This window comes from Mya arenaria, chromosome 14 (assembly GCF_026914265.1).
Source record: "Mya arenaria isolate MELC-2E11 chromosome 14, ASM2691426v1".
NCBI classification, from domain to species: Eukaryota; Metazoa; Mollusca; class Bivalvia; order Myida; family Myidae; genus Mya; species Mya arenaria.
Window position 1 is genome coordinate 35685537 of NC_069135.1, and position 11883 is coordinate 35697419.

The window sequence follows — 11883 nt, forward strand, 5'->3', positions numbered from 1 at the left end:
TCCGTATCTATGAAGCTATGGATAGATAAGTAAAATTGCGTATCTATGAAGTAAAGGGTTAAGAGTAGGCAAAACTGGCTTCTAACAAGGAAAATGACTTTCTTTTATGCAATCAACTACTACAGTCAAACCCCATTGGCTTGACTGAGGCTCAAAGTATTTTCACCAGTCACTCAGACATACATGTGATAATTTCTTGGGTCGATTCCGGGACACCCATCGTAATGTCAACGCACACTAGGGGGGTCCGGGGGCATGCCCCCCCTGAATTTTTTTTAAATGGGGAACGTCTGTGGTGCATTCTATAGTATATCTGGGGCTATTTTAGTCGTTTTTAACGTCGGGAAAATGTACCTATTTTGACTGCCAAGACGTATTTTTTACTTGACATGGTTGTTTTTTTTCTGCATTTTCTTGAAAAAATAAAACCACCAGATATTTTCCCAGGCTTTAAATGAAGTGCTAACCAGGAGGATATGCAGTCTACTTTCGGTTTCATCAAAACAGGAAATAAACAACTATACGGGCACCTGTTTTCCCGCGCTTTTGAGAACATGCGTTACAAAATATTTATTTTTTCATCACATTTAAAACGTTTGCAATTTATGACACACAATATTTTTCAGACGATAAAGATGATTTTCCAGTCGATGAGCTTTTTTCCGTTTGGAGATGCATATAATTTTGATAGAAACGTGTCAACAATCGGCTGTATAAAGCGATCACGTGACTTACCATGGTCACGTGATTAAAGCACTCTATATAACCACCTGTAAACCCCATATCGTCAGTTTTATTTCGGCATAAAAATACACACGATAGTTCGGAAAAAAGGTCAAAACACTAAAATTCCTTATGGACGCATAAGTTGTTAAAAGTATAACGACGTATCGACTTTGAAAGGAATATGGGATGTTTTCCGTGTTTTAATTTTGTTTTTTTTACTCATTTTGTCACTTTCTTTGAACTTACCTTCATGCTCGTTTGTTGGTAAAATGTGTGAAAAATATCAATTCATCAATTAAAAGCTATCATTCATAAGACCAAACAAATCCATATGAAAACAATGAATTTGTATACAAGAACCCTCCCCCACTCGTTAAGCACAACAATAGGCCGATAGATCAATTATCGGGTGATTGACGATGACCTCGACGACACACGTACCAATTAACGGATTAGTGTCAACATGTCCTGTGTTTTACGACCAGTGTCCCGGACAGGCAAAATAGCTGACTTACATTGGTAAAATTAAGATAATCGATTCCGATTCCGAGATTTTTTTTTTTTTCGTTTTTTTTTTATGACTTTCCGGGACAAACATGCACCCTCCGTGACTCCGTGACAGAGATACGATTTCCGGGACAATCCCGGACGTCCGGGACGTTATCACATGTATGCACTCAGAGTTGCAGCCAATGCGTTTCAACTGTTTAACTAAAAAAAATGAGGGCCCAATGTTGATCAAATTATCAAAAGTCATAATGTCTGAAAATGGAAATAAGATTTATTTAAGGCACAGACTAATGATTTCACTTCAGGTTTCATTATTTTTTTTTAATGGGCGCTCTTGAAACCATTTCCATGTCAATAAATAAATGCGAACATACTGTGTATTGATTCCTGAGTTTGTCCAAGATGCATTGTCTGTTGAGATTTCTTGTACAGAACTTCTGCATATTTGTACGCTTGTTTAAATAATTTCTCTGCGTCCAGAATTGACGACGCATCTTCTTCTGCCAACAGGATCAAAGCAGTAGCACATCTGGAATGTGAAAATGTTGTCATTTAATCATGCACTCTGTTTTTGTGCTGGAAAACTCTTGAAATGATTGACATTAGAAACTGTGTCAGTTCATTTCTTAAAGTTACAAATACCCTTTTAAGGCCTTTATAAGTTTATAATTATGGTAATAACTTTCCGATTTGAATTAAACATGTGCATTTCAACATTCTAAGACTGGAATAATTGAAAAGCAATTCCTACAATAACTTGAAACCAAAGACTGGACTAAATGCATATCCAACATAAATGCATATCCAACATTAATTTGAAACAATGCTAGAATATTCCATAACATGTTGAACATTTAAATCTAACATAGGGCTGAGCTTAACAACTATTGTTGTTGTTTTCCCCTATGAAATGTAACATGTTACTTCTTTAAATGTCTAGACTCTATGGTTGTATCTTGTCATAAACAACTCTTCTCCTGGTAAGGAAACACTATATTAAAGGGACATAACACCGGATGGTCCCCTAATCGGCAAATAATATAGTATTTCCTCAAAACAAGCCTACAATTATCAAAATGAGCTAGAATGAGGCTTATAATACATCATAATTATGATTGAAAGAATATTCTGTTGCTGTCTCAGCTAAGTTGCATTTAATGATAGTGCATAATGGTTTCCGAGTTTAAAATGTATATTTAGCATGTGAAAGTAAGGTGATAAGTACAGAATCAAATACCGATGCCATGTTTAAATTAACTCGGATTTACATGTTAGACAAACTCAGTAAATTTTGATTTGGAAAATAAACAAAAACTGAGAAAAGATGCATGTGTCTTTAGCCATGTGATACATCAGTAAGTAAGATTTAACTCAAAAGTTTACAACAATATAAATTGTATGTAGGTTTTTGACAATTTTCTATTTTCCATGCAATGGTATCATCTGGTGTCTAGTCCCTTTAAGTTAGCCATGAAATCAGCACCATATGCCTGGTAACAAAAACATTGCTGCACTTCAATATTGCTTTCCAATCTCAAAATGTGCTTCACCGAACAAATCAGTTTCTATTTCAAGGAATCAAATTGCATTCTCTTTCTATCCATCACATTTTTTCAGTTAATCCGTTTCAAGTGATTCCGTGAAAATGAAGCACATGACATTTTTTGTCATTATTCATTCTAGCAGAATTCATTCTAGCAGAATTCATTCTAGCAGAATTCATTTCTCCGCCGAGCTGCAATTGTGAGCGAGCTGCATTTAAAAGCCGTTAAATCTCCAGCATGATTCATGAAGCTCAAGGAAAGTCCTTGCGTATATTTAAATTATACTGACGTCGTCAGAAAGAATATGAAACTTTATCACAAATTTAAATTTTGTCTTAATATTTGACCCAGTGACCTGGTTTTGACCAAAATGACACATCGTCAACTTAGTGCAAGAACTCAAAATCTGGTTCTATTTCTATATGCAGTTATTGAGTTATTGCACTAAAGTAACGACATATTCACAGCGGTTTTAAAAGTCATGGTGACAAAAATTCCGACTGAGCGTTGCAAACACTATTGAATTCATGAATGATGTTGTTTTTTTAAAATGACTTAAGATCAGAGATTAAGTCTTCAGATTACCCATATTCAGACTGGTCCTTAAAATCATGCTGAGAAATATTCTGACTGAATTTCTTGAAGATTGGATAAACACTGATGAATAATGTGAAACAAATAAGAGAATTTAACACAACATAAATTGACCTAGTGACCTAGTTTTTGACCAGATAAATATAACTTTTGTCCTTTTGTCAGAAATTTGTTAGCATGATTATGAAGACAGTCCTTGAGTATATTTAAATTTATAGTGACATTGTCACCTAAAATGAGTCCTGTTAAGTAAAAAGTGACATTTAAAAAAAAAAAAAATTATCCTATGATTGATTAATTTTCCTTTTATGTCAATGAGGTGATTACCATCACAGGACCATTGTTTGCTGATGTTGTAATTGTTAAATATTACGATTTTATGAAAGTGAAAATAAAATGAGACCATGGTTTAAAATAGCACAAGCCCACATGCCCTGCACTAGTGAATTGCTCTTGGGGCTTGCTCAAGTTTTTGACTTTATAAAGCAGGGCTTTTTCTCAGTCTGAAGATGACAACCATGCACTAAGGATTCAGACTTGTTCATCCAAGTCTAATTTTCGTTGACTGATGATACTCAAAACACATTTAAAAAATTGACCAGCTGCAGACATTCCAATCAAATGTTCTATTCTGACACAAATATAAAGCCCTTAAAAGTATTTTTTATAAAAGTTAATGTATCAAACCAAGATTCAAGTGCAGAAACAATGCGATTGTCTACCTCTTTGGCACTAAATGTTTCCCCACAAATATGTCTGTTACATTTGTAGAACTTCATAACACTTCTAGAAGGATTAGGGCAATATTTGTATAACATTCTAGACAGTGATAAACCAGGCCATAAAAGCCATCGACATCCCCGTAATGGAAGTGCCATGCACTTGTAAAATATGGCTGAGCGGATTCGTATTTGAATATCGTTTTCCTGATAGCATTGATACCTCTTAGCTAAAAAGCAACCTTAACAATGGAAAAGGAAATGTTAATTCTTTCTGCAGGCTTTGACATCATCTACCCAACTCTGTTTATCTATCCATGTGCTCCACAAAATGTTAATTCTTTCTGCAGGCTTTGACATCATCTACCCAACTCTGTTTATCTATCCATGTGCTCCACAAAATGTTAATTCTTTCTGCAGGCTGTGACATCATCTACCCAACTCTGTTTATCTATCCATGTGCTCCACAAAATGTTAATTCTTTCTGCAGGCTGTGACATCATCTACCCAACTCTGTTTATCTATCCATGTGCTCCACAAAATGTTAATTCTTTCTGCAGGCTGTGACATCATCTACCCAACTCTGTTTATCTATCCATGTGCTCCACAAAATATTAATTCTTTCTGCAGGCTGTGACATCATCTACCCAACTCTGTTTATCTATCTATGTGCTCCACAAAATGTTAATTCTTTCTGCAGGCTGTGACATCATCTACCCAACTCTGTTTATCTATCCATGTGCTCCACAAAATGTTAATTCTTACGGCAGACTGTGACATAACCTAACCCAGATGTGTTTATCTATCTATGTGCTCCACCATCACTATTTGTGATTTAATTTTGTTGGCCAAGACTTCATGTAGATTTTTGCATTGATAGTAATGTTTTTGCTTCTACACAAAAAAATCAATAAAATGAATCAAGGTAACTGTGACGCTGACCTTAGACCTTAAATTATTTAAGGGTCATTTACTGACCATGACCTACTTGCATACCAAATTAAAAGACTACATCAAGTTGTTCAAAGGCTTCTGATCAACAAGGAAAGTGCCCATAATTGTTCTAGCACATGTCACGATTCCCTTTGACTAATTCAAAATAAAAACAGTCATCTATTGACCATAACCAAAGTGCATACCAAGCTTGAATACTCAAAACCAATGTTTAAAGTGATTATCAATCGGAAACAAAAGCTCCTGCATGGACACCATGACACTGACCTTTGAAATATCTCTACTACATATTCTTTGCAGACATTTTATTGATCTCATGTAAGAGGGCAGAAAATGAAAAAATTCTTCAATGTCTTTATTCAATGTCACTTAGAATTTTTTTCCATTCCCCCCCCCCCAAAAAAAAAACAAATAAAGGTTTCACAATACAGGTCTCAATATATCAAAAACAATGAAGTAAATACCCTTTCTTGTTAGAATAATAACTTACTCTGGGTTTTTCTCGAGGGCATCGTTTGCAGCCTTAATTCGTGCCTGGGGTTTTCTTTCACGCCATGCTGTCTGCATAACTGTAAATAAAGGCATCTCACATCATTACTGCATCAGCAAAAATGAAATGTAAGTGCTATATTTTAATTTCAAAGTTCTTTTACTGCCATGTTACACCAAGCAGTCTTGCGGTAAAATTGTCTGCCTCTCACAATAAAATTTATGGGTTGGGCTACATCAGGTGCACGCTATCCGAATGGACACCAGAATGGTTATCTTTGTGACAAATGGACTTTGGAATGATTTACTCTAGCAGGGATGTTATTGACCTGGCAGCTCAGAAGGGCTCAAACGTATTTGGCGCTTAGTTCTTAGAGCCCTTGCAGCCCCGAATAAGAGACAAGTAACCTACAACACAAGCGAAACTGGCTTTTTAGAAGCCCTTTTATGGTTCTCCTGACTTTCACATTTGAAACAAACTGGAGCGTCAATGCTAAAAACAATAGAGTAACAATCAAAACCAACCAAATAATAATTAAAAAAAAAAACACATCTCTGACTAGCTTTCCACTGGCTTCCTTGTCTCAGTGATCAAACTTAGTAGAAGCCCTGCTATGGTCAATTCCTATACCGGCTTGCTAAAATTCTGAATTTTAATTAGCACAGCATTGTGATCTTTTTTATGCAGGATTTGGCCTTGTACAATGAAGATTCTACCTTTGATGACTGCAATCAAGCTTAATTTTCATTGGTGTTTGAGCTCATACCTTGGCCAATGGGATAGCTGCATAGATTCACATTCTATCATATAGAAATGCAAGGACAACCAAAAAATGTTTAAGCGGATATGACAACTAATAATTTCTGTTTTGTAATAAAAACAACTTCCAAATTCCCATTAAGCTATTAATTGGTCTTATTAAGGCCAGAGTTTTTTTATCTTTAGATTTACGGGAGATTTTTCAAAAAGTTGGGTAAGGAGGAGGAAATAAAAATAAAAATAAAATGCATAAAATGTCCCAAAGGAGAAATAAATAAAAATAAAACGGATTTTTCTCCGATTTTTTTTATTTTTTAAATCTTCTTATATCATGAAGATAAAACACACCTTGCTTGTGTCAGCTATTTCATAGGCTGAAAAAAGGGTGATAGATCACCATAAAGTTTCAAAAGCATAATTAAAAGATCCTTTTAATGACTGAAAATATTGACCTCAACACTGTGAGTTCAAGTGCTCATTGAAATTAATTGTATATATTTGTTCGAATGCATCTATGCATATGAGGTGCATATATTATCAACCCATGGATTTTATGAAACATGTCAGTGTAATAAAGAAGTTTAAATGGCCAATTCTAACCTTTTGGCAAAAGTTTTGCCCACAATATAAGCATATCCTTTCCATTGTGAAGTAATCAAACATTGAACACAGTTTCAGACACGGTATAATAAGGAGGTCAAATGTGTTTTTCTGTCTTTAACGAAATAGCACCATGACAATTTACCGTGATGTGTTTTTTATATAGAAAATATAACCAAAAAAAGTAGAAGCCCTGATGGAAATTCCTCTTCACTTCAAAGTTTGACAGGGCTTACGGATACACAGACAGTCAAAATCTACATGATCGTGAAGCAGTGTGTTCAATGCTCCCCAGAGTCAAATTCAGAAAAAAATATCCATTTTGACTATGATGAACACGATATCATTTTGCAGTTTGTGTTTGTCAGAAGCTATACATTTTTGCGCTGTAATCCAATTCATCCTTGTTAATATACGACGTGCGCCAACGACTTTTAATAGACAAAACAACCCACGAATTTCTGTCTCCTTATTTTGACCGGAAGTTTCGCAATCATTCCACGAAACGCGAACAACATACTGAATCTACAAAAAAATCACAATAAACACGCTCTAAGTTCACCACGGTTTGATTTAAATAATGAAACATAAACATCGGAACGTTTTTGTAGTAAAACATTTCTATATAGCTGCAGAAATTGTGAGAAATAAGGGGTATGACAAAAAGTACTTTCACTTTTGACAGGACGTTGTTATGGTAACGGGTACCTGTTCTGTTTCCCCGCGTATTTCCGACTGGTTTACGTGGTTTGTGCAGTAAAAAGACCGATAATGAATGACAATTGGTACACCAGTAGGTTCTGAGTTATGGGTTATAGAACACTAATTTTATTTTTTTCTTAACATTGGAGCAACGTTCGTCGGTAAAAATAAAAATAAAACTACGAAAATGAATTTTATTTTTATTTGGGTTTTGCAATATTTAGGTACGGCGCTCCCGTAAATCTAAAGATATAAAAACTCTGGCCTAAATGAGTTATTTAGGAGCTTGTGCACTGGGTTGCATAGAGTAATTTGATAGGCAATTTTCACTGAACACCAAGAAAGCTAGCATCTATTTTTGGTCTTAGGTCTGTGCTTAGCGTTCAGACTTATTCTTAAGAAGAACAAAATTAAGCACTAATTAAACACGAGATAAAATAAACTAATAGATATGATCTGATGACAATAATTACAAATCTCCTATTGAAGGAGAAAAGGAAAGTCCAGATATATTGAGGCAAAACTGACGATAATGACGTATCAGTTATACCAATATACGTCAATATAAAACAGGTTTTGCAAATACAAATATAGCAAGGAAAAAGAAAGTGGGTGTTACTATAAATTCTCATGGAAAATTAATATTGCAGACATTACATTACGTAATGATCAGGATCATGATTACTGCACCTTATATCACACTCAGAATGACATTTCACGTGTAAAAGGTAATGGCAATTGCTGACGTCTGGCAAGAAGGCAATTTCATATGAAACGCCATTAACAGATCCTTCCCTTGATTCCCCTGGAAACTAAATGTCACCATGGCAAGTAATGCAGAATGCACAGAAAATTGGATCCTCTGTGGGATGTCCCTGACTGGAAAACTAGAGATGCTGATGCCTTTTTTTAACCAACTGGATCCCTGGGACTCCGAAACTTATTTTTTATTAATAAGTATTAACAAATATATTGAGACACCATAAAGATTCATGTGACCTCAAAGTTGTCAACTTACCCTGTGACTTCAGGCAAGATAAAATTTGAATCAACTATAGTCATGTCATTGGTAGGCATGCTGTCAATAATCCTATCAAAGACGCATTTTTCTATGGCATTTTCAACTTCATTCATAGTTGTGACTTTTCCATCAAGTTTAATGAAAATTGTCTGTATCTTTCATGTTCAATGTATAAGTATTTTGAAATTTTGACTGATAATTATCAATCATGGTTTTGTTTTAAAAAGGTCAGTTTTGGGCAAATTTATACAGTCAGTATTGGGCAGATAAGTATGGTCAGTTTTGGGCAGATATGTATGGTCAGTCTTGGGCAGATATGTATGGTCAGTCTTGGGCAGATATATATGGTCAATCTGGGACAGATATATATTGTCAGTTTTGGGCATATATATACGGTCAATCTTGGGCAGATATATGTGGTCAGTCTTGGGCAGTCATTTATGGTCAGACTTGGGCAGATATATATGGTCAGTCTAGAGCAGATATAAATGGTCAGTCTTGGGCAGATATATATGGGCAGTCTTGGGCAGATATACATGGGCAGTCTTAGGCAGATATACATGTTCAGTCTAGAGCAGATATATATGGTCAGTCTAGAGCAGATTTACATGGGAAGTCTTGGGTACATGGCCAGTCTTGGGCAAATATACATGGTCAGTCTAGGGCAAATATACATGGTCAGTCTTGGGCAGATATACATGGTCAGTCTTGGGCAGATAAACATGGTCAGTCTTGGGCAGATATACATGGTCAGTCTTGGGCAGATACACATGGGCAGTCTTGGGCAGATACACATGGGCAGTCTTGGGCAGATATACATGGGCAGTCTTGAGCAGATATACATGGTCAGTCTAGAGCAGATATACATGGGCAGTTTTGGACAGATATATGTGGTCAGTCTTGGACAGATATATATGGTCATTCTAGAGCAGATATACATGGTCAGTCTAAAGCAGATATACATGGTCAGTCTTGGGCAGATATACATGGTCAGTCTTGGGCAGAAATACATGGTCAGTCTTGGGCAGATATACATGCGCAGTCTTGGGCAGATATACATGGGCAGTCTTGGGCAGATATACATGGACAGTCTTGGGCAGATATACATGGTCAGTCTTGCCCAGACATATATGGTCAGTCTTGGGCAGAAAAATTCAATGAGTAGAGTTAAACATCTTTATCATGTTCAATGACTCATCAGAGAACACTTCACGAATCTCACCAGCACTTAAAAGGAACTGAAAGGATTAACTCAGAGCACCAAGTAACAGCCAGGCAAAATGGCACATATTTCAAGCAAATTACAGTAATTTAACCAAATTTTTGAGGAAATCACACACTTTAAATTGCGAAACATTTTCAGCCAAGCGTTTTTTATAATGATCATTTATTCCCCACAGCAGGCTCCAGTATTGATTGAAACATTGCATCTTGACATTCTATTCCCAGGCAATGCAGATACAGATGTGTTTTTGGCCACTTGCGAAGACTTTAATATGTTTTATCTGCTAAAATCAATTTCCTTTATAATTTGTCATATTTTCTTTGCAGGCAGTGTATCAAAGTAGGAATTTAAATAAACAAGATTTCCCTGAATCGGATGTGTCATCTGACAGGAGCACTCATTATTTTCTAGTAAAGGTCACTGTGATGTTGACATTTGACCCCAAAATATAGATTAGGGTCATCTACAAAGTATGACCAATATGCATTCCAAGTTTGAAGACCACACCAAGTTGTTCAAAACTTATTGGTATGAAATGAAAGCACCCATAATTGTTCTACTACATGTCACCTTGACCTTTGGCCTTTTGTCCCCAAGGGTTCACCTACAGACCATGACCAATATGCAGACCAAGTTTGAAGAATACACAGTCTTTAAAACATAATTAATGTAAACCAACAAATGCCCATCATATTTCTAAAAAGACCTGACCTTGACTTTTGACCTTTTAATGCCAAAATCAATAGTGGTCTTTTGACTATGACCACTATGCATACCAAATTTGAAGACTATACATAAGAAGTTTAGAAAGTGTGATTGCCAACATGGACCAACAAAGCATTGCCACCAGGTGGCACAATTTTCATCCCAAATACTTACTTTCATATTCTGGTTTTCCTGCATCTGCGTCACAAGTGAAAAATGTCTGATGATCCTGAGCAGATAAATTCATGTCGTAATATGTGAGGGGATCTTTGTTGATTTTCCATGTGAATCGCAGGTACTCGGCCCCACGGAACAAGTTGAGAGGGTTTCGCCATACTTTGCATTCTAAAATTGAAGTTATTATATATACATCTATATATACATATAATTAAATATGGTCCGTTAATGTTCCCCTCATACAGAGATGCCAACAGGTTCAAAAAATTATTGTTAGGCCTAAAAAAAAATACATTTGGTTCGGGTTACCCGACCCTACCTACGGAATAGGCGCCGACCCTACCGTTTTTATAGTCAGTTTGAAAAAAAAAATGAAAAACTAAAGAAAAAAAAAAAAAAAAAAATTTTTTTTTTTTTTTAATTGCTTTTCAATATGTAGTTTAAACCTTAAATGCTAATTCAGAAGATAGCTTTAACACCATTTTCCAATGATGAAAATGATATTCTTATATAAAGCCTAATAAGAAAAAAAAATAAAAAGCCTACCTACCCTACCTATTTTTGAAAAGGATGTAACCCTAACCAAACAATTTTTTTTAAGGCCTTATGATCTCAAAATTAACATTACAACTTGTATACACAAGTATAAGCAATATGAGGTTGTCCAGTTAGCGCAGTGGTCAGCGCACTGGCTTCTCACCAAGGCGACCGGGGTTTGATTCCCAGCCAGGGCACATGTGAGTTTGGTTAGTGGTCACTAAGCCGGACAAGTGGGTTTTCTCCACAACACAAGACCACACTCTTGCGCAACATTGTGCCAATTAGAATGACATAGTATAAGTTAGCATAACTTTCTTCACAATGTCAAATATATATAACGTTTAAACTAGGCAATATGAGTTTAAAGTTTGCTTTTTTTTCGAAATATTTCATGGAAAAAAAGCAATCATTCACAAAAAGATGAAAACAAAACCAAATGAAATTCAAGTACTTTTCAAAGGACGGAAAATGAAACACCAAATCATGCTTTGAAACAACTTCAAACATTTTGAAAAACCACACTGTATATCTTAATTGCCTTGAAAACAGATTAAATAGCTTGATTCATTATATACAAACTGTTGTTCATCGCATGATACATATAAAGAAAAAAGAAG

At 35.5% G+C, this 11883-nt stretch overlaps 1 protein-coding gene across 4 annotated transcripts in view; it reads right to left on the minus strand.

Moving 5' to 3' along the window:
- LOC128217287 (suppressor of tumorigenicity 7 protein homolog) overlaps window positions 1-11883 on the minus strand; it is a 56569-nt gene that overhangs the window by 13212 nt on the left and 31474 nt on the right. For all 4 annotated transcript variants that reach the window (XM_052924327.1, XM_052924326.1, XM_052924329.1 and 1 more), the window contains 3 exons: window positions 10724-10894; window positions 5538-5616; window positions 1611-1765 (listed from right to left, as the gene is read on the minus strand). In XM_052924327.1, the coding sequence (XP_052780287.1) occupies window positions 1611-1765; window positions 5538-5616; window positions 10724-10894 (405 nt within the window). The remainder of the gene's footprint in view (window positions 1-1610; window positions 1766-5537; window positions 5617-10723; window positions 10895-11883) is intronic.